The sequence below is a fragment of the Mustelus asterias genome, unplaced genomic scaffold (genome assembly GCF_964213995.1).
Source record: "Mustelus asterias unplaced genomic scaffold, sMusAst1.hap1.1 HAP1_SCAFFOLD_114, whole genome shotgun sequence".
In the NCBI taxonomy this organism is placed as follows: domain Eukaryota; kingdom Metazoa; phylum Chordata; class Chondrichthyes; order Carcharhiniformes; family Triakidae; genus Mustelus; species Mustelus asterias.
In genome coordinates, this window is record NW_027590155.1 from 597,920 (window position 1) to 621,681 (window position 23,762).

The 23,762-nt window shown below is 44.5% G+C and overlaps 1 protein-coding gene across 1 annotated transcript in view; it reads left to right on the forward strand.

The window, feature by feature from the left end:
• The window catches only part of LOC144484536 (T cell receptor alpha chain MC.7.G5-like), a 59,173-nt gene extending 36,118 nt beyond the window's left edge, over positions 1–23,055 (forward strand). Inside the window, exons 8-11 of the mRNA XM_078203051.1 lie at positions 17,104–17,176; positions 17,308–17,619; positions 20,343–20,405; positions 22,946–23,055. Coding sequence (XP_078059177.1) covers positions 17,104–17,176; positions 17,308–17,619; positions 20,343–20,405; positions 22,946–23,055 — 558 coding nt within the window. The remainder of the gene's footprint in view (positions 1–17,103; positions 17,177–17,307; positions 17,620–20,342; positions 20,406–22,945) is intronic.
• The last annotated feature ends 707 nt before the right edge of the window (positions 23,056–23,762 follow it).

The following is a 23,762-nucleotide window of genomic DNA, read 5'->3' on the forward strand; positions in this document are numbered from 1 at the left end:
TCCTGCTCAGCAACGCTTGATATGTAGTATGGCTCTCTCAAGCTCTAAGCCCTTCACAAAAGTCGAGCGACGTGTTCCAGAAATAGCTATCACTGAAGGCAGAAGAATTCTGCCTAAATGCACCAGTCGGTGCAGAGAGGTAACTTGGCTTTAAATTTGGCCTTGGATGTGCTTAGCTTTGTAGAATGTTATCAGATGCATTGTTCATCTCTTGGCGATAGATAATTTTTAAGATTTACCATTCGCACACCATGGCAGTTGTCGAGGCTCCCACTGACATCAGTGATTATGCCAGTGTTGCTGTGTATACTGGATGGAATCTGAATGAGCTGATGCACTGGTAGCTTTCTGCTGGCCACTATTCACGGTGCTCATTACTATGACGGTACTTATAAACTCATCTTTGGCTACGGGAAACAACTGAATGTTGTGCCAACTAAGTGCCAGGTGATTTCTCTTTACCCTTCGATGGATATTTCTGCAGAATCCATGTCTGGCGAATGGTGACAAAGAGGGAAAGTAACGCTTAAAATTAAAAACAAGCTGTTCGATGGATTTATGTATCATTAGATAATTAATTAGAACGATAGAGATCCAGAGGATATAATCAGTAAATTCGTAGATGATACACAAATTGGTGGTGTGGTAAATAGCGAGGAGGAAAGCCTTACATTACAGGTCGATATTGAAGGACTGGTCAAATGGGCAGAGCAGTGGAAAATTGAAATTTAACTCTAAAAAGTGTAAGCTGATGTATTTTGGGAGGAACAACAGGGCCAGGGAATATACAGAAGTTAATTGAAACTGCATGGAAGGAAAGTTAAACTGCTAGCTATGTCTTGTACTTTTTGAAATAGAGTAAAGCAAATAAAGCAAAAGGGTTAAATGGGGATGGATTTCAGGGAGAGGAATAGTTGCATTTTTGCTTTGGAGATCACCTGGCATTACAATTTGAATCCCAATCTATGGTCAAATCACCAGGTCAAGCAGGTCAAAAACAACCTCTTGCAATACTGTCAGCACGGGAGTTACGGGTTTGTGTAGCATCTTCCATGATTGGCCAGAACATTGAATACAGGAGTTGGGACGGTTTGTTGAAATTGTACAAGACATTGGTAAGGCCACATTTGGAATACTGTGTACAATTCTGGTCACCCGATTATAGAAAGGATATTATTAAACTAGAAAGAGTGCAGAAAAGATTTACTAGGATGCGACCGGGACTTGATCGTTTGAGGCTGGATCGACTGGGACTTTTTTATCTGGAGTGTAGAAGATTGAGGTGTGATCTTTAGCGGTTTATAAAATAATGAGGGGTATAGATCAGCTCGATAGTCAGTATCTTTCCCCAAAGGTAGGGACGTCTAAAACTAGACGGCATAGGTTTATGGTGAGAGGGGCGAGATACAAATGTGTCCAGAGCGGCAATTATTTCACGCAGAGGGTGGTGAATGTCTGGAACAAGCTGCCAGAGGTAGGTACAATTTTGTCTTTTAGAAAGCATTTAGACAGTTATATTGGTAAGATGGGTATAGAGGGATATGGGCCAAATGCAGGCAATTGTGATTAGCTTAGGGGTTTAAAAAAAGGCTTCATAGACAAGTTAGGCCGAAGGGCCTGTTTCCATGCTGTAATCCTCTATGACTCTATGACTCTATGATTGTGTCATCCCCACAACTGAAAGTCCGATCCTTGGTACTTGAACAAAACTCACTGTGGAACCTCGCATGCATCCTCACAACGTGCAATGGTCTCACCCTGCATTTACAGAAAATCTGAACCATATTTGCTGAGATTGTAAAGTGGATAGAAATATATGACATATGGAGCTAACAGGCAAGGAGTGGGAATTAAATGTAAATTGGTGGATGGGGGGAACATATTTATTTCAGGATATAACCTGCCCTGGCTTTTGAAGTCAGCAGAATCTGAAATTGAACTCAAAACTCAAACTCAGGATAAATAAAATATAAATAAATCTTATATTTCTGCTCAGGTGTTTGTACTTTTTGCCGCATTATGTACACATGTACTAGCACCAGAACTTTGAATCTTATCTTTGGCAGAGGAAACAAATTCACTGCGCAACCCAATAAGTCGTTTTAAATTTTCAGTTTGGACCTGGTTAGAGTGTGAGTAACTGAAGTTACCTCGTTTTTTTATTGCGTAGGAAATGGGCATTGCTGGCTAGGCCAGCACTTACATAGCCTGTCCCTCAATGTGGAAGGCAGTGGTGAGCTGCCTGCTTGAACCTGCTGCACTGGTCCATGTGTTGTGTGTATTATTCCATTCCTGCCGACAAAACATTTCCATTCTGTGCAGAGATTGTGGGGAGTGTGGTGGCCAATGGCTACTTGAAGTTAGCAAGTGCATTAAGTTTCTGACCATTCTTTCCCTCAAAGTTCCTTTTTACACGATGCAAGTAAATAATTTATTGACCTATTACGTTCAAATGGGTGGGAAGTGAGGGGGGAGACATTTATATTTTTACCTGGATATAACCTGCCCTGGCTATTGAAGTCAGCAAAATCTGAAATTGAATTCAAACTCAAACTTAGGAGAAATATAATATAAATACATCATTCTTCTGCTCATGTGGTTGGGTTTAGTTTTTTGTCCCATTGTGTACAGATCTGCTGGCACCAGAACTTTGTAACTTGTCTTTGGCAGAGGCAACAGATTCACTTTACGACCCAATAAGACATTTGAAAACGTCAGTTTGGATCTGGTTGGAACATAAGTAATTGACCTTTCCTTAAAGGTTCTCAAGGGCTCACCCTCATGTGAACTTTGTATATTCCCCTGCCTCCGAATTAATGAGTATGCTTCATCATTACTAAACGACATCTGCAACTTCACTCCAATGGAAGGTCTATGTCTGTGCCCTTTATACTATACATTATGACTATACTGTGAAGCTGCGGCACCCAGTTGACAGTTGTGCCAAGTGAGTACGATTGGAAGTTACTCTCATTATGTTTCATGTCGATTATTTTTTCGCTATATTGTGTCTGACAAATAGCAACCGGGGCAACGATACAAAGTATTACATGAAATACAAGTGAAGGCATTCTGTCCGTAAAATGTACTTCAGAAAGATAGAACATGGAACATTACATCGCAGTACAGGCCCTTCGGCCTTCGATGTTGCGCCGACCAGTGAAACCAATCTAAAGCCCATCTAACCTCCACTATTCCAAAATCATCCATATGTTTATCCAATGACCATTTAAATGCCTTTATGTTGGCGAGTCCACTACTGCTGCAGGCAGGGCATTCCATGCCCTCACTAATCTCTGAGTGAAGAACCTACCTCTGACATCTGTCCTAAATCTATCACCACTCAATTTAAAGCTATGTGCCCTCGTGCTAGCTATCACCATCCGAGGAAAAAGGCTCTCACTATCCACCCTATCGAATCCTCTGATCATTTTGTATGCCTCTATTAAGTCACCTCTTAACCTTCTTCTCTCTAACGAATACAACCTCAAGTCCCTCAGCCTTTCCTCATAAGACCTTCCCACCATACCAGGCAACATCCTGGTAAATCTCCTCTGCACCCTTTCCAATGCTTCCACATCCCTCCTACAATGCGGCGACCAGAACTGTACGCAGTACTCCAAGTGCGGACGCACCAGAGTTTTGTACAGCTGCAACATGACCTCCTGGCTACGAAACTCAATCCCTCTACCAATAAAAGCGAACACTCTGTACACCTCCTTAACAACCCTATCAACCTGGGTGCCAACTTTCAGGGATCTATGCACAAGCACACCGAGATTTCTCTGCTCATCCACACTACCAAGTATTTACCATTAGCCCAGTACTCTGTAATCCTGTTACTCCTTCCAAAGTGAATCACCTCACACTTTTCCGCATTGAACTCCATTTGCCACCTCTCAGCCCAGCACTGCAGCTTATCTATGTCCCTCTGTAACCTGCAACAACCTTCTGCACTGTCCACAACTCCACTGACTTTAGTGTCATCCGCAAATTTACTAACCCATCCTTCTACGCCCTCATCCAGGTCATTTATAAAAATGACAAACAGCAGTGGCCCCAAAACAGATCCTTGCGGTACACCACTAGTAACTGAACTCCAGGATAAACATTTCCCATCAACGACCACCCTCTGTCTTCTTACAACTAGCCAATTCCTGATCCAAACTGCTAAATCACCCTCAATCCCATGCCTCCGTATCTTCTGCAATAGCTTACCGTGGGGAACCTTATCAAACGCTTTACTTAAATCCATATACACCACATCAATTGCTTTACCCTCATCCACCTCTTTGGTCACCTTCTCAAAGAACTCAGTAAGGTTTGTGAGGCACGACCTACCCTTCATAAAACCGTGTTGACTATCCCTAATCAAATTATTCCTTTCTAGATTATTATAAATCCTATCTCTTATAATCCTTTCCAAAACTTTGCCCACAACAGAAGTAAGGCTCACTGGTCTATAATTACCAGGGTTGCCTCTACTCCCCTTCTTGATGTGGTGTATATGGATTTCAGCAAAGCGTTTGATAAGGTTCCCCGTAGTAAGCTTTTGCAGAAAATACGGACACATGGGATTGAGGGTGATTGAGTGGTTTGGATCAGGAATTGGCTAGCTGTAAGAAAACAGAGGGTGGTGGTTGATGGGAAATATTCATCCTGGAGTTCAGTTACTAGTGTACCGCAAGGATCTGTTTTGGGGCCACTGCTGTTTGTCATTTTTATTAATGACTTGGAAGAGGGCGTGGAAGGATGGATTAGTAAATTTGCGGATGACACTAAAGTCGGTGGAGTTGTAGACAGTGCGGAGGGAAGTGGCAGGTTACAGAGGGACATAGATAAGCTGCAGAGCTGGGCTGAGAGGTGGCAAATGGAGTTTAATGCGGAAAAGTGTGAGGTGATTCACTTTGGAAGGAGTAACAGGAATACAGAGTACTGGGCTAATGGTAAGATACTTGGTAGTGTGGATGAACAGAGGGATCTGGGTGTCCATGTGCATAGATCCCTGAATGTTGGCACCCACGTTGATAGGGTTGTTAAGAAGGCGTACGGTGTGTTAGCTTTTATTGGTAGAGGGATTGAGTTTCGGAGCCAGGAGCTCATGTTGCAACTGTACAAAACTCTGGTGCGGCCGCATTTGGAGTATTGCGTACAGTTCTGGTCGCCATATTTTTTTTTTTTTAGAAACCCTACAGTGCAGAAGGAGGCCATTCGGCCCATCGAGTCTGCACCGACCACAATCCCACCCAGGCCCGACCCCCACATATTTTACCCGCTAATCCCAGGACTCTAAGGGGCAATTTTTTTTAACCTGGCCAATCAACCTAACCCGCACATCTTTGGACTGTGGGAGGAAACCGGAGCACCCGGAGGAAACCCACGCAGACACGAGGAGAATGTGCAAACTCCACACAGACAGTGACCTGAGCCGGGAATCGAACCCAGGACCCTGGAGCTGTGCAGCAGCAGTGCTAACCACTGTGCTACCGTACCGCCCGTATTATAGGAAAGATGTGGAAGTGTTGGAAAGGGTGCAGAGGAGATTTACCAGGATGTTGCCTGGTATGGTGGGAAAATCGTATGAGGAAAGGCTGAGGGGCTTGAGGTTGTTTTCGTTCGAGGGAAGAAGGTTAAGAGGTGACTTAATAGAGGCATACAAGATGATCAGAGGATTAAATAGGGTGGATAGTGAGAGCCTTTTTCCTCGGATGGTGTTGGCTAGCACGAGGGGACATGGCTTTAAATTGAGGGGTGAGAGATATAGGACAGATGTTAGAGGTAGGTTCTTTACTCAGAGAGTAGTAAGGGCGTGGAATGCCCTGCCTGCAGCAGTGGTGGACTCGTCAACGTTGAGAGCGTTCAAGTGGTTAGTGGATAAACATATGGATGATATTGGAATAGTGTAGATTAGAGCGGCTTTAGATTGGTACCACTGGTCGGCGCAACATCGAGGGCCGAAGGGCCTGTACTGCACTGTAATGCTCTATGTTCTATATTCTTGAACAAGGGGACAACATTTGCTGTCCTCCAGTCTTCTGGCACTATTCCTGTAGTCAATGACGACATAAAGGTCAAAGCCAAAGTCTCTGCAATCTCCTCCCTAGCCTCCCAGAGAATCCTGGGATAAATCCCATCCGGCCCAGGGGACTTGTCTATTTTCACACTGCCCAGAATTGCTAACGCCTCCTCCTTATTAACCTCAATCCCGTCTAGTCCAATAGCCTGTATCTCAGTATTCTCCTCGACAACATTGTCTTTTTGCTGCGTGAATACTGACGAAAAATATTCATTTAGCGCCTCTCCTATCTCTTCAGGCTCCACGCACAACTTCCCATTACTGTCCTTGACTGGCCCTAATCTTACCCTTGTCATTCCCTAGTCGTTACCCTCGATAGATGGATAGCGAGCTCAGATCTCAATGCTTAGTTAGACATGCCGCAGGTGGCAGACCAATCTCTGGGCCTCAGCAATGTGACAGACATGGATGTGCGACTCACTGGGTGACCTTGCATCCTGGTGAAGTTATGTAACTGGAGGGAAGCGATGTCCTGCTCGTATTACCGCAAAATTATTAACTCCGAAACTCAGCGAATATGTGAGGGACCTGGGTTCGAATCCCATCACGGCAGATAGTGGAATTTGAATTCAATAATCTGGAATTAAGAATCTACTGGTGACCAGGAAAACCATTGTCGATTGTCGGAAAAACCCATCTGGTTCATAAATTTCCTCTCGGGAAGGAAACATAGGAACATTGAAAATGGGAGCAGGAAGGGACGTTTGGCCTTTCAAGCATGATCTGCCATTTATTATGATCATGGTTGATCAGCCACTCAATAGCCTAAGCCTGCTTTCTCCCCATAACCTTTGATCCCATTCGCTCCAAGTGCTATATCCAGCCGCTTCTTGAATACATTCAATCTTTTGGCAACAACTACTTCCTGTGGTAATAAATTTCACAGGCTCACCACTCTTTGGGTTAAGAAATGTCTCCTCACCTCCGTCCTAAATGGTCTACCCGGAATCCTCAGATCCCTGGTTCTGGACTCCCGCACCATCGGGAATATCCTCTCTTCATCTACTATGCCTTGTCCTGTTCGAATTTTATAAGTCTCTATGAGATCCATTGTCATCCCTTTAAGTAAGTCTCCCTAATCTATGAAGGCCAAATCACGCCTCATATCTTCATAGTCTCCTTGATTAAGATTCAGCACAGTAGTCTCCGAGTCAACTACTTCACTCTCCACCTTGATAAAAAATTCTCTCATGTTATGTTCACTCATCCCCAAGGGGTCTTGCACAGCTAGATTGGCAATTATTACCTTCTCACGACACAGTACCCAGTCTAAGGTGACCTGCTCCCTCGTTGGTTCCTTCACATATTGGTCAAGGAAACTATCCCGTATCCGGTCCAGGAAATCCTTCTCTACAGCATTGTGGCTAATTTGATTTACTCAATCAACGTGCGGATTAAAATCACCCTTGATCACATGTATCTCTAATTTCGTGTTCAATGCCATTTCCAACATCACCACTGCAGTTTCGCGGTCTGTATATGACACCCACTGATGTTTTCTGCCCCTTGGTATCTCTCAACTCTACCCATATAGACTCCACATTATCAGAGCTAATATAGTTTCTCACCAGTTAATTTCCTCTTTAACCAGCAGTGCCGCTCCACCACTTTTTCCTTTATGCCTGTCCATCCTAAATACTGAATACCCTGGAACAGTCAGTTCCCATTCTTGGGAACCCTGCAGCCATGTCTCCGTAATTCCAATTATAGCATGCCCATTTATATCTATCTGCAAGATTAGTTCATCCACTCTATTGCAAATGCTCTGCGCATTAAGGCACAGAGCCTTTCAGCTTATCTTTTTAACATTAATTGTCTCGTTTTTGAATTTTGGCCTTGGTTTCTCTGTATATCATTTTTCGTATTCCCTTTTCCACCTCTTGATTTTATCCTTGTTCCCTCCTTCTCTGACTCCTTACATAATTTCCCAACCACCTGGCATATTAGTTTCATTGGGTGACCTTGCAGTATTGTGAGGTGGTGAAACTGGGGGTAGACGATAGCCTAGTGGCGTTATCGCTAGATTATTAATCCAGGAAATCAACTAGTGTTCTGGGGACCCTGTATTCAAATCCCGCCACGGCAGATGGTGGAATTTGAATTCAATAATCTGGAATTAAGAATCTACTGTTGACGATGAAAACCGCTATTGGAAAAACCCATCTCGTTGAGTAATGTCCTTTAGAGAAAGAAATCTGCCATTCTTATTAGATCTGGCCAACATGTGCAATTTGGTTGACACTCAAGGGCAATTGGGAATGGATAATAAACTCTGGCCAGCCAACGGTGCCCATGTCCCACGAATGGATAAAATATATCTCTCTTTTGGAAAATGAGCTCGAGTAACTGTTGATTCAAGTAAACATAAACGCATCTTTCAGACTCAACATGTCTGTTTACCTCTTCGAAATATAACAGGATTATGACAATGCGAACAGATAATGGTGGGAAAAATCACAGCAGGTCAGGCAGCATCTGTAAGGAGAGAAAGCTTAGCTGACAAATTAAATCTGTTGAATTGTATTTCTTTTCTGCCAGGTGTTGAGGCGTCACTGGCAGGGCCATGTTGCAAATTTCTGTTAAGCCATTTCAGAGATTGGCAGAGCAGGTGCAAAGGGCTGAATAGCCTTCCCTTGTTCCTATGTTAACTCGCAAAGTTTCAGAGTCAAAATATATTTGTTGTTATATTTGACCAGTGGCTACCTTGGCTCAGAAATTCTTCACTTTGATAGAATCTGAGAGCATCCAAGGAGGCTCTTCGGCCCATTTAGCCTGTGATGGTGGGGAAGGGGCAGATATGCAATGTCTGTTACCTGCAGCGAATCAGTGACTGTTCCAGCTTTTTCTTTGCCGTGAATTGTCTGAAATCTGAAACAGCTATCTCAATAGAAGGTTTCTGTCTGAGCAATTGTTACTGTGCTACGCAAAGCTAACGTTCGGCAGCGGCACCCAGGTGACAGTTGTACCAAGTGAGTGTGAAGTCAGTGTGTTTCTATTCTTTCACTCCACATCTCCTCTGTGATCTAGTTTTCTGTTGTTAGTAGGCTAGTCAAGTTGGACAGAGTGCCAATATAATATGTGGCATGCAGGCGAAGAGATTGCACAGTTTTGAGTCAGTTTTGATCCAGCTCAGCTTACCCAGTCATTAGAGGTACATGGGACAGGAGTTGGGACTGCACGCCTCAGTAATATGGTATTGAACTGAGAAGCAGATTTGTGTACTGTTAGTGGGATAGGAAGATTCCATCCAGAGATTTGATCGAAAAGAAAGAGGGGAGACGAATAAGTACCATTGTTCTGTTTAAACCTTTGTAATTGTGAATGACACAGGCTTTTCATTTTCTTGTTGAAAAATAAATTCTCCTCATATCAGTCCCATATTCTTTGACTATGAACCCCGGTTCTGGACCCTGCTGCCATCCTGCATTTACCGTGTCTAATCCTGCATTATGGGCTTTAATGAGATCTTCTGCTCCTGCCTCCCTTCTTCTGAACCCCAGACAATAAAATCCTAGCCGACTCAATCTCCCCTCATATGTCAGTCCTGCCACTCCATTATCTGTCCGGTGAACCTTCGGTGCACTCCCTCTTTAGCCAGAACATCCTTTCTTGGATGTTGTTTTGCATTTTTTTCTGGACGAAATAATGAACCAGCTGTGGAAGCAAATCGAATCTCAAAAACCTTAGCATGAAAAGCAATCCTTACATTGCTATTCATGTGGGTTATGTCGATTTTGTACCATCTGGAATCACTGTGCAAACTATGCAACCAGAAAGCTTATCTTTGGCAGTGGAACCAAACTCACTGTAGAACCCAGTAAGTGAAACTATTCTCTGCATTTTGTGTCTGGTTATAGTTTACGAAAGTAATGTCCGATTCTCATACACCTGTAAAGAATCTTTATCCTGTAATTGCTGCTGTTGAGTTGATTAGGAGGAGCAGGAGGCGAGAGGGTGGAGTGAAAAATTAAAACGTCCTCTGACAACTCTGTGTTAGAATTTACAAACAGCAAATTATTAGACTCCTGCAACGATGGAGGAGACCATTAAGCCCATCGCTCTTGCTTTGGGGACAGTAGAATCATCGTCATTGAATTTTACAGAACAGGAAGAGGTCCTGCGGCCCATTGTGCCTGCTCCAGCCATTATAACCATATCTATTCCAATCGCATTTTTCAGCACTTGGTTGTAGCCTTGAATGCTACGGCATAAATGATCTTTGGACTTGCATGCCAAGGTCCCTCTGGTCCTCTGCACTTTCTCGCGTCCTGCAGTTCATGGCGTATTCCCGTGCCTTCAAAATGCATCACCTCACACTTTTCAGGTTTAAATTCCGTTTGGCACTGCTCTACCTGTCTGACCAGCTCGCCCATATCGTCCTGTAATCTTTGCAAGTCAGTGACACTTAACCTCACACGAAAAACATGTGTGCATCCTTGGCTTGACTTTGTGTGAAATTTGTATACAGCGCTCCCGAAATAATGCAAATTAAATGTCTTTCTTCTGTCCTCTGTGAGGTAAATATGACTCAGCTGCTGCAATGCGAAGTTTCTGTCTTGGAAATTTTTCCTGCATATTTATTAATCACAGTGAGACACCCACATTCAGCAGTGAAATATGTGACCAGTAAGGATAAGCTTACTTAATGTCATTATCTGTGATAGACAGGGAGCCAGCATCATGTGGGAAGGTAATTGAGGACATTGCACTGATATAATGAATTTGCGCAGCTGAATATCCACCTCAGCTCGTCCTAAATTGCAGTGTCCAGTCTTTGTAGCTCCAGTCCTTAGTAATGTCATATTGGACTAAAAAAATCATAATTTTACTTTTACTTCTTGGATGTGGGCATTAAATCAAAACAAATCAAATCAAATCCGAATTGCCCTCTGGGCAATTTCAGGTTCCATGACATTGCTTCTTGGATCCAAACCACTGGACGACATATTTCCTTCTCCAAAGGACATTGTTGATCTAAATGGGCATTTACAACCCATGGCAGAAGTCCTGTTTTCATTCGCAAACTTGGCAATAATAAATTCACTTCCCTCGTCCAAGTCATTATGTATATTGTAAATAATTGTGGCCCGAGCATTGATCGCTGAGGCACTCCACTTGTAACAGATTGTCACCCTGAAAATGCTCCTCTTATCCCAACTCTCTGTATCCTATCGATTGGCGAATCCTCTTTCCATGCGAATATATTACCCCAAACGCATAAACTCTGAATTAGCCCTCTGGCCGAGATCTTATTCAAAGCTTTTTTCTGCAAAGATAAGATGCCAACCATTGAACGGCAATGTTTTTTTACGGCAATCGTCGATAGTTGCCGGAGTTTTTACTGGAGGCTACACTTCGATCAATTTATTTGAAATTACTCCGAGTGCTGGGGTGGGAATTGAACCCATTCCTTCAGAGAAATTAGCCCGGGGTTCTGCACTACTAATCCAATGACATTGCCATTTCGCTGCAACCATCCCACAATGTTGCATGAAGAATGTTTAGTGATAGTTTCAATCAAAAGTTTGTTACAGAGTCAGATATCACTGTGATTAATTTCGTCTTGTGAGTTTTATGAAAGAATTAATATTCAGCGCTATCACCCAGCACTTTCCTTCATGGACATATATAATATAGAGAAAGATAGAAAATAGGAGCACGAGTGGATCAGTCGACACTTAAACCCTGCTCTGCCATTCGATACGAACGTGGCTGACCCTGTAACTCAACATCATACTAGCCCTCTCCTCATAATTCTTGACACCTTTAGAGTATAGAAATATATATCATTTTAAAATATATTCACTGATTTCGCATCCACAAACTTCTGTGGTAGAGAATTACAGTTCTCCAGCCTCTGAGTCAAGACAAAATGTCCTCATCTCAGAATTAAATGTCCAACCCTGAACACTGAAACTTTGCTCCCTTTTTCTGGACCCCACCCCGCCAAAGGAAACAATATCCCTGCATCCAGTCTGCTCATCACTGCTAAAATTCTGTATATTTCAATGACATCGCCTCTCATGTTCTAAACTCCAAGTGAATACAGATGCAGTCGCCTCTCCTGAAACGACAATCCTGCCATCCTAATAATCAGTCTGGTGTACTTTTTCTGCACTCTTTCTATTGCAAGTGTATTTTTTCTTCGAAAGGGGACCAAAACTGCACACGATATTAGATTTCATCAAAAAAGGATTGGATTTAGGAAATGTCTTAATGGAGGAAAGTGAGGTATTAAGTTGAAAAATGTTTCTTGATTTCGCTCCTGAAAGTCTTAAACATTAAACATCGTCAAAAATCCAATTTGCTTGAATCTTGAACTCCCCAACCAGCAGCAAATGTTCCTGTTTATCAACCCTCTCCGTTTGGGAATGATTAAGTCACTCCTTAACTAAATTCCAGCGTTTTAGAGTTAAACATCATCTCCACTGTTAATCGGGTACTCTGAACATACATACAGCTTACAGAGTAAAATTTCTTCTCCTCCTGCTCTGTTCAAGGAATTCTTAAATGCTGATTTTTAATTTTATGAAAACCAGAACAAAAATGTTGCCGGTTCTGATTGCGGACTCTTCTTTATTTCAATCCTGATCTCAGATCTTCACATTCAAACATGAATATTAAGCTCCGAATATATTTTTCGGTCTCTCAGTGTTTATGCATTCTGTCTTCTTTACCTGTCTAAAGAATTTGAATAAAGACATTCGTTGATCAATGCTTAGTCTTAGCATATGGACAATTATAAACAACATGGTTCATTGATTTTTAATTCTAAGGTGCGTTAACTTACATTTCCCTGCACTGAAAACATCCATTAGTTTTATCCATTCACAAAATATTAATATTTCTTTGCAATTTGATGCTTCCAGCTACGCTGCTTACAATGCTGTTTATTGTGTCATTTGCATATTCAGCATTCTATCACATTTTATCACATTGTCTTAATAAACACGACTACACTGCATATCATTCTGTATAGATATATATGTGCGTGCGTATTTGTGCGTGCATGTGCGCGTGCGTGTGTGTGTGTGTGTGTTTATGTGTGAGTGTGTTTGTACGTCTGTATGTCCATACCTGTCTGTGTGAGTGTCTGCGGCGTGTGTATGTATTCAAATCTCGAATCAACATAGAAGCAGGTATAGGCCATTTGGCCCATCAATACTGATCGAACATTCAAACTGATCATGGCACATTCACACACGTTCACAGACGTGCACACACGCACCCACCCATACAAAAGCACACACAGAAACACTCACACAGATGCACACAAACACACACACAAGCTACACGCACACTCACATTAATATTTTGTGACACAGAAACGTAGCATTTGCCTTCCTCATTGTTTGCTGTACCTGAATGCTAGCTTTTAGTGAACAGGTCTCTCTGGAAGTCAACTCTTTTCAACCTTGCACCATGTGGGACATATTCTGTATTTCTGTTTTTTTTCCCCCCAGCCAGAGTGGATAACTTCATACTTAGTTACTTTTTATTCCATCTGCCATGTCTTTGCGCATTCACTCAGCCTGTCCAAATGCCCTTGAAGCCCCCATTGCATCCTCCTCTCCATTATGTCTGTGCCATCAGCAAGGTTTTACCTATTTTATTTGGTCCCCACATCAAGTTTCTGGGTGTGTTCCAGTCACTGTGTTTGTTTCTGGGCATGTCTGTCTCTCAATACCTCCGTCTGATTGTCTCTCGATCTGTGCGTGGGTGTGTTTGTATGTGTGTGTGTGGGTGTGTGTACGCCTGTGTGCCTGTACGTCCATGCTTGCCTGTGTGTGTCTGCGGCGTGCAAAAGTATTTCAGTCTCAAAGGAACATAAGAGCAGGAGTAGGCCATTTGGCCCAAAAATAATGCTCCAACTTTCAAACAGATCATGGTACACACACACACACACACACACACACACACACACACACTCTCGCGCTCTCGCGCTCCTATTTGATTCCACAAATATGTATCATTTGCCTTCCACATGTCTTGCTGTGCCTACATGCTAATTTTTGCTGACCCATGAACAAGGACATCCAGCTCTCTCTGGCAACAACCCTGTCCAATCTCGCACTGTTTAGGAAATACTCTGCCTTTCTGATGTCTTTTCTTTCTGCCAGAATGGATAACTTCACACATATTCAGTTTTATTTCATCTGCCATGTTCTTGCCCATTTACTCAGCCTGTCCCAACTCCCTTCAAGTCCTCCTTGTATCCTCCTCACCATTAGTTGTGCTCATCAGCAAGATTGGAAATATTTTATTTGGTCCCCAAATCCAGTCTCTCTGTGTTTGTGTGTGGTGCTGGGTGTGTGTGTCTCTCAATGTCTCAGTGTGTGTCTGTGTGTGTGTGTGGGGGGGAGGGGGGGGAGGGGGGGGGAGGGGGGGGGGGGCGGGGCGGGGGTATGCATGTTTCCAGATGCATGTGTGTGTCATAGTGTCATAGAATCATAGAGGTTTACAACTTGGAAACAGGCCCTTTGGCCCAACTTTTTCATGGCGCCTTTTTCATAAACCCTAAGCTAGCCCCAATTGCCTGCATTTGGCCCATATCCCTCTAAACCCATCGTACCCATGTAACTGTCCAAATGCTTTTTAAAAGACAAAATTGTACCTCCCTCTACTACTACCTCTGGCAGCTTGTTCCGGACACTCACCACCCTCTGTGTGAAAGAAATGCCCCTGTGGACACTTTTGTATCTCTCCCTCTCACCTTAAACCTATGCCCTCTAGTTGCAGACTCCCCTACCTTTGACTATCTGACTGATCTATGCCCCTCATTATTTTATAGACCTCTATGAGATCACCTCTCAGCCCCCTCAGAGAAAAAAGTCCCAGTCTATCCAGCCTCTCCTTATAACTCAAACCATCAAGTCCCAGTAGCATCCTGGAAAATCTTTTCTGCACTCTTTCTAGTTTAATCATATCATTTGTATAATAGGGTGATCAGAACTGTACACAGTATTCAAAGTGTGGCCTTAACAATGTCTTGTACAACTTCAACAAGACGTCCCAACTCCGATATCCATTGAAACCAAGCATGCTGAATGCCGTCTTCACCAATCTGTCCACCTGTGACGCCACTTTCAAGGAGCTATGAACGTGCACCCCTAGATCTCTTTGTTCTGTATGTCTCGCCAACGCCCTACCATTAACTGAGTGAGTCCTGCCCTGGTTCAATCTACCAAAATGCCTCACCTCGCATTTGTCTAAATTAAACTCTGTCTGCCACTCGTCAGCCCACTGGCCCAATTGATCAAGATCCCATTGCAAACCGAAATAACCTTCCGCACTGTCCACTATGCCACAAATCTTGGTGTCACCTGCAAACGTACCAACCATGCCTCCTATATTTTCATCCAAATCATTAATATAGATGACAAATAACATTGGACCCAACACTGATCCCTGAGGCACTCCGCTGGTCACAGGCCTCCAGTTTGAAAAACAACGTCTACAACCACCCTCTGGCTTCTGTGATCAAGCCAATTTTGTATCCATTTGGCTTCCTCACGCTGGATGCTGTGAGATTTAACTTTACAATCAACCTACCATGAGGAAACTTGTCAAAGGCCTTGCCAACTTCCATGTAGACAACATCAACTGCCTTCTTGGCTATCCCTTCAAAAACTCAAACTCACAAGGCCATGCTGACTGTCCCGAATCAGTCCTTGCATTTCTAAATGCCTGTAGATCCTGTCTCTCAAAATACGTTCCAACAACTTACCCACCACAGATGTGAGACTCACTGGCCTGTAGTTCCCAGGCTTTTCCCTGCAGCCCTTTTTAAACAAAGGCACAACATTTGCCACCCTCCAATCTTCAGGCACCTCACCTATGACTAACAATGATTTAAATATCTCTGCTCGGGAACCCGCAAATTCCTCCCTAGCCTCCCACAATATCCTGGGATACACTTCATCAGTTCCCGGGGATTTATCTACCTCAATGCGCTTTAAGACTTCCAGCACCTCTTTCTCTGTTATATGTACACTCCTTAAGACATCACTATTTATTTCCCCAAGTTCCCTAACATCCATGCTTTTCTCAACAGTAAAGACTGATGAGAAATATTCATTTAGGATCTCACCTGATAAATGTGAGGTGATTCATTTTGGTAGGACTAATTTAAATGTGGATTACGGGGTCAAAGGTACGGTTCTGAAGACTGTGGAGGAACAGAGAGATCTTGGGGTCCATATCCACAGATCTCTAAAGGTTGCCACTCAAGTGGATAGAGCTGTGAAGAAGGCCTATAGTGTGTGGAGTTTAAGAGCCGTGGGGTTATGCTGCAACTGTACAGGACCTTGGTGAGACCACATTTGGAATATTGTGTGCAGTTCTGGTCACCTCACTATAAGAAGGATGTGGAAGCGCTGGAAAGAGTGCAGAGGAGATTTACCAGGATGCTGCCTGGTTTGGAGGGTAGGTCTTATGAGGAAAGGTTGAGGGAGCTGGGGCTGTTCTCTCTGGAGCGGAGGAGGCTGAGGGGAGACTTAATAGAGGTTGATAAAATGATGAAGGGGATAGATAGAGTGAACGTTCAAAGACTATTTCCTCGGGTGGATGGAGCTATTACAAGGGGGCATAACTATAGGGTTCATGGTGGGAGATATAGGAAGGATATCAGAGGTAGGTTCTTTACGCAGAGAGTAGTTGGGGTGTGGAATGGACTGCCTGCAGTGATAGTGGAGTCAGACACTTTAGGAACATTTAAGCGGTTAATGGATAGGCAGATGGAGCACACCAGGATGATAGGGAGTGGGATAGCTTGATCTTGGTTTCAGATAAAGCTCGGCACAACATCGTGGGCCGAAGGGCCTGTTCTGTGCTGTACTGTTCTATGTTTCTATGTTCACCCGTGTGTGTGTGTATGTATATGTGTGCGTGTGTGTGTGTGTTTGTGTGCATATGTGTCTATGCATGTCCGTCTATCTGCTTATATGCCTGGGCATGTGTGCGTGTGCATGTGAGTGTGTGAAGGTGTGTGTGTGTGTGTGTGTGTGTGAGAGAGAGAGAGGGAGAGAGAAAGAGAGGCGTCACTCCTCAGCCTTCTCTGTGCCAAGCGAAAAAGCCCTAATTATCCAGTCTCAGCATTCGGTAAATTCATGGAGAAACTCACATAGGGTTAAGACATAGAAAAAATGCGGGTCTAATCGAATGGCTCAGCAGGTTGGAGGAGGTCACTCTGTTGGATTCTGATTATTTCCTTTTATTTATTAAATTTTCAGAGGCGAAAGGCCCGGTGGAGCCTACATTGAGCGTCTTTTACCCGCCAGTGCCACGGGGAGCCACCGGCATCGACACAGCTGCAGTTTGCTTGGCCTCGGACTTCTCGCCCAACGCAATCATGCTCTCCCTGTACACGGGATCGGGCCAGGAGGCCAATGTGACAAGACCCAGTGTCCTATTGGAGAGCGGGAATTACAGGAGCTCGGGTTTTCTCTCTTTCCGCCAATCCGAGAAATCGCCAAACATCACGTGCAAGGCATTTCACGATAATCGAAATTACTCAGTAAACATCCCGCCCACAGCTGAAATTGGTAAGTTTATTTTATTTTCGTTCACGTGATGTGGGTGTCGTTGGCTTGGCCAACATTTATTGCCCGTCCTAAACTGCCCTTCAGCAGAGGACATTTAAGGGTCACTTGCCGGCCAGACCATGTAAGGACGGCAGATTTCGTTCGCTGAAGGAAGTTAGTGAACCAGATGAGTTTTAATGATAATCGACAATGGTTTCAGGGTCATCATGAAACTTTTAATTCCAATTTTTAAAAAAATGTTCAAATTTCGCAGCTGCCATTCCCAGGTCAGCATTCTGGGTCGTTGGATTACCAGTCCAGTGACAATGCCACTGCGCCACTGCCTCCTCTCAGAATGTTTTATGACAGGAAGAACTTGCACTAAATATTATCCATCCTCTTAACGACCTAAGGACTCTCGGTGTCATCGTCACTCAAAGTGTAGTCTTTTTGAAAGATTAGCTGACTAATGATTGACGGTCAATTATCCTAGTCTGGGGACTTCACTGCAGGAGTTCCTCAGTGTCTCAGGCCTAACCAGCTTCAGTTGCTTCATCAATCACCTTCAATCCATTGTAAGGTCAGAAGTTGGGATGTTCGCTGATGACTGAACAATTTTCAGCACCATTCATGACACCTCAGATCTTGTAGTAGTGCATTACAAATGCACCAATAGCTGGACAATACCTCGGCTTTGACTGACAAGCTGCAAGTAACATTTGCGCCACACATGTTCCAGGCAATGCCCAACTCCAACAGGAAAGAAGCTAACAACCGGCTCTTGACATTTAATGGCATTACCATGACTGAAACAAAGAACAAAGAAAATTACAGCACAGGAACAGGCCCTTCGGCCCTCCAAGCCTGCACCGACGATGCTGCCCGACTTAACTAAAACCCCTTTCCCTTCCGGGGACCATATCGCTCTATTCCCATCTTATTCATGTATTTGTCCAGATGTCCCTTAAAACTCACTATCATATCTCCTTCCACTACCTCCCCCGGCAACGAGTTCCAGACACCCACCACCTTCTGTGTAAAAACTCTGCCTCGTACGTCTCCTTTAAACCTTGCCCCTCGCACCTTAAATCTATGCCCCCGAGTAATTGACTCTTCCACCCTGGGAAAAAGCTTCTAACTATCCACTCTGTCCATGCCTCTCATAATCCTGTAGACTTCTATCAGGTCAACCCCCACTATCAACATCCTGAGGGTTAACGTTGCTCAGAAACTGGACTGGACTATCCATATAAGTGCTGTAGCTGCAAGAGAATGTCGGAGATTGGGAATCCTGTGGTGAGTAACGTATCTCCTCATCCCCCAAATTCTCTGCCCCATCCACAAGACATAATCATGACTGTGGTAGTGTATTCGCCACTTGCCTCGATGAATGCAGCTCCAATAACACTCAGACATTTGACACGACCCAGGACAAAGCAGCTCCGCTTGATTAACAGTGTGTTTATGAGTGTCACAAGTCGGCTTACATTAAAACTGCAATGAATTTATTGTGACAATCCCATAGTCGCCACACTCTGTGCCTGTTCGGGTTACACTGAGGGAGAATTTAGCATGGCCAATGCATCTAATCAGCACGTCTTTCGGACTGTGGGAGGAAACCGGAGCGCCCGGATCAAACCCACGCTGACACGAGGAAAACGTGCAGACTCTGCACAGACAGTCACCCAAGCCCGGGAATCGAACACAGGTCCCTGACACTTTGGGGGGGGGGGGAGAGGCGGGGGGGGGGGGGGGGCGGAGGGGAGTGGCGGGGCGTGGGGGGGGGGGTGGCGGTGCAGCAGTACTAACCACTGTGCCACTGTGCGGCTCAAGCATTAAGTACTCTATTCACAAACATCCACTTCTTCCACCACCGAAGCACAATGGCAGCAGTGTGTGCCATCCACAAGATACACAGCAGTAACTCTCCAAGTCTCCTTCCGCTGAATCTTCCAAACTCACGACCGTTATCATCTCGGAGGACAAGGGCAGCAGATACCTGGGAACACCATCATCTGGACGTTACCCTCCATGTCACTCAGCATCCTGACTTGGAAATGTTTCGGCAGTTCCTTCACTGTCGCTGAGTCAAAATGGTGGAACTTCTTCCCTAACAGCACTGTGTGAGTACGTACCCCTGACAGACTGCAGAGGTTCAAGCAGGAGACTCACAACCATCTTCTGAAGGGGGCAGTTAGGGATTGGCAATAAATGCTGACCTGCCAGCGATGTCCACATTCCGTAAATGAATAAAAATAGTAAGAGCTAACTATTATAATTCAGGGCAGTGTGCAGGGCCCGTAACTGCTGGTACATCACCGAATTTAGGAACGTATTAAATACTAACCAGGGTCCTGGAGAATCCCGTTCCTCTGGAGAAATGCCCTGATATCATTTAATCCACTGCAGAGCTGAAATCAGGCCTCGGTTTCACGACGTTTTCGGAAGACAGTGAAATACTGCACTGATGGAACGGCCCTGGATCCTGGGTTTTAATCCCTGATGGGGAATCGATCCTGCACTCTTTGAACTCAGAATTGGGCCGAACTAAATGGCAGAGCTACCAATGTTTCTCCGTTGTGAATAATCAAGTGAACAAGTCCAATCGTGCTGTTTGATTCTTACTTTCTTCGTGGCTTTTGGTTATGACAACAACATTATTCAAAGTGATATTGAGAACAAACATGGTTACAGTAATGTCACTTGCTCACTTAATAAGTCAAATGTCATTTTTGCCCTTCCAGATAAACCTAAATGCCCTACAGGTCGAAGTGATTCCTTGACAGAATCAAGTGACACGGAAAACGGTATGTGCTTTATTCAACATTTATCAAAGTAAAAGGCACTGATGAAAAGTGGAACTTTTTCAAGGAAAAAATACTGGGTGTCCTTGATAGGTATGTCCCTGTCAGGCAGGGAGGAAATGGCCGAGTGAGGGAACCGTGGTTCACAAAAGAGGTGGAATGTCTTGTGAAAAGGAAGAGGGAAGCTTATGTCGGGATGAGGAAACAAGGTTCAGATGGCTCGATTGAGGGTTACAAGTTAGCAAGGAATGAGCTGAAAAAGGGGCTGAGGAGAGCTAGGAGGGGACATGAGAAGTCCTTGGCGGGTCGGATCAAGGAAAACCCCAAGGCTTTTTACTCTTATGTGAGGAATAAAAGAATGACCAGGGTGAGGTTAGGGCCGGTCAAGGACAGTGGTGGGAACTTGTGTATGGAATCAGTAGAGATAGGCGAGGTGATGAATGAATACTTTTCTTCAGTGTTCACCAAGGAGAGGGGCCATGTTTTTCAGGAAGAGAAGGTGTTACAGGCTAATAGGCTGGAGGAAATAGATGTTCGGAGGGAGGATGTATTGGCAGTTTTGAATAAACTGAAGGTCGATAAGTCCCCTGGGCCTGATGAAATGTATCCTAGGATTCTTTGGGAGGCGAGGGATGAGATTGCAGAGCCTTTGGCTTTGATCTTTGGGTCCTCGCTGTCCACGGGGATGGTGCCAGAGGACTGGAGAGTGGCGAATGTTGTTCCTCTGTTTAAGAAAGGGAATAGAAATGACCCTGGTAATTATAGACCGGTTAGTCTGACTTCGGTGGTTGGTAAATTGATGGAAAAGGTCCTTAGGGATGGGATTTACGACCATTTAGAAAGATGCGGATTAATCCGGGATAGTCAGCACGGATTTGTGAAGGGCAAATCGTGCCTCACAAATTTGATAGAATTTTTTGAGGAGGTAACTAGGTGTGTTGATGAAGGTAGGGCGGTTGATGTCATATACATGGATTTTAGTAAGGCGTTTGATAAGGTCCCCCATGGTCGGCTTATGATGAAAGTAAGGAGGTGTGGGATAGAGGGAAAGTTGGCCGATTGGATAGGTAACTGGCTATCTGATCGAAGACAGAGGGTGGTGGTGGATGGAAAATTTTCGGACTGGAGGCAGGTTGCTAGCGGAGTGCCGCAGGGATCGGTGCTTGGTCCTCTGCTCTTTGTGATTTTTATTAATGACTTAGAGGAGGGGGCTGAAGGGTGGATCAGTAAATTTGCTGATGACACCAAGATTGGTGGAGTAGTGGATGAGGTGGAGGGCTGTTGTAGGCTGCAAAGAGACATAGATAGGATGCAAAGCTGGGCTGAAAAATGGCAAATGGAGTTTAACCCTGATAAATGTGAGGTGATTCATTTTGGTAGGACTAATTTAAATGTGGATTACAGGGTCAAAGGTAGGGTTCTGAAGACTGTGGAGGAACCGAGAGATCTTGGGGTCCATATCCTCAGATCTCTAAAGGTTGCCACTCAAGTGGATAGAGCTGTGAAGAAGGCATATAGTGTGTTAGCTTTTATTAACAGGGGGTTGGAGTTTAAGAGCCGTGGGGTTATGCTGCAACTGTACAGGACCTTGGTGAGACCGCATTTGGAATATTGTGTGCAGTTCTGGTCACCTCACTATAAGAAGGATGTGGAAGCGCTGGAAAGAGTGCAGAGGAGATTTACCAGGATGCTGCCTGGTTTGGAGTGTCGGTCTTATGAGGAAAGGTTGAGGGAGCTGGGGCTGTTCTCTCTGGAGCGGAGGAGATTGAGGGGAGACTTAATAGAGGTTTATAAAATGATGAAGGGGATAGATCGAGTGAACGTTCAAAGACTATTTCCTCGGGTGGATGGAGCTATTACAAGGGGGCATAACTATAGGGTTCATGGTGGGAGATATAGGAAGGATATCAGAGGTAGGTTCTTCACGCAGAGAGTGGTTGGGGTGTGGAATGGACTGCCTGCAGTGATAGTGGAGTCAGACACTTTAGGAACATTTAAGCGGTTATTGGATAGGCACATGGAGCACACCAGGATGGTAGGGAGTGGGATAGCTTGATCTTGGTTTCAGATGAAGGTCGGCACAACATCGTGGGCCGAAGGGCCTGTTCTGTGCTGTAATGTTCTATGTTCTAAAATACTTGCAAATAGACGGATTGATAAGTGGACAAATAGGCACGGATACAGACCCGGAGATTGAATGATAAACACATAGTGAGATGGGGAAAAAGATAGATTGTCACACAGAGTGAGGGAGAGAGATATATCAATCGAGGGGGATAGCGAGAGAGGAGGAGAGGCGGGGAGAGAGAGAGAAACTCAGAGTGAAAGAGAGATGAAGATAGATAGACAGGCAAGCAGACGGTCGGACGGACGGACTGACAGAGATGGACAGACGGACGGACGGACAGGGATGGACAGACGGACGAAAGTCAAGCTGTTAGATAATGGAAAAAATATCACATTAGAGGTATACAGTTGTTTTTCAATACCAAATCATATATCCATTAAACCAGATCTATCATTTGTTTCTCTTATTTTGGCAGATCGACTGAGGGTGAACTTTTTGTCTTTGACGGTGATGGGACTAAGAATTTTGTTTTTCAAGAGCATTGTCTTCAATGTCATGATGACGGCCAGGGTGTGGCTATTTTGAGGTAAGGTCGGTCACCTGAATGCGTGCCAAGAAAGACAAACTGTGATGAACAATGACCATTGACGGGATCTCGCGAGGCCACTGTTAAGGCAGACGCTGAAACTAACCCGTGGAGTGAGCATTAACTTGGATGCATTTAGACAAACGAACTCTTACTCCAGTGCCCCATCCTCATCGCTTTTCATCCCTCCCTTGCCACCGCACCACCGCCCCCCCCGCCCCCGCCCCCGCCGCCCCCCCCCCCCCCCCCCCCCCGCCCCCGCCCGCCAACCCCCGCTCCCAATCGCAGCCTTGACTTCTTAAACCTCTCCAGATTATTGTTTAATTATGGGTGTCACTGACTAGCCTAACTTTTTCCGCCCATCCCTTGGTCTTGAGCTGCGTGGCTCTTTCGGAGAGTCGGTGCAGACTCTATGGGCCAAATCGCATCCTTCTGCACTGTCGGGGTTCTTGTGCAATTGCAGTGGCTTCTGAGAATATTATTGGAGAATGTTAATGGAGACCCTAAAGATACAAGGTGTTCTTTGCTTGCTGACTCTTTGATGTGCTACTACTGTTGCTCCTTCCATTCCAAACAGAACTGCATTGGACGATGAAATGGATTCAGGTGTGAACTCATTGACTGGGGTATCAAAATCCAGAGGCTTCCTGATCAGAAGTTCCGCTTCAAGCACTTCAATCTCGCTTGTTTTAAATGGCGACTTAAT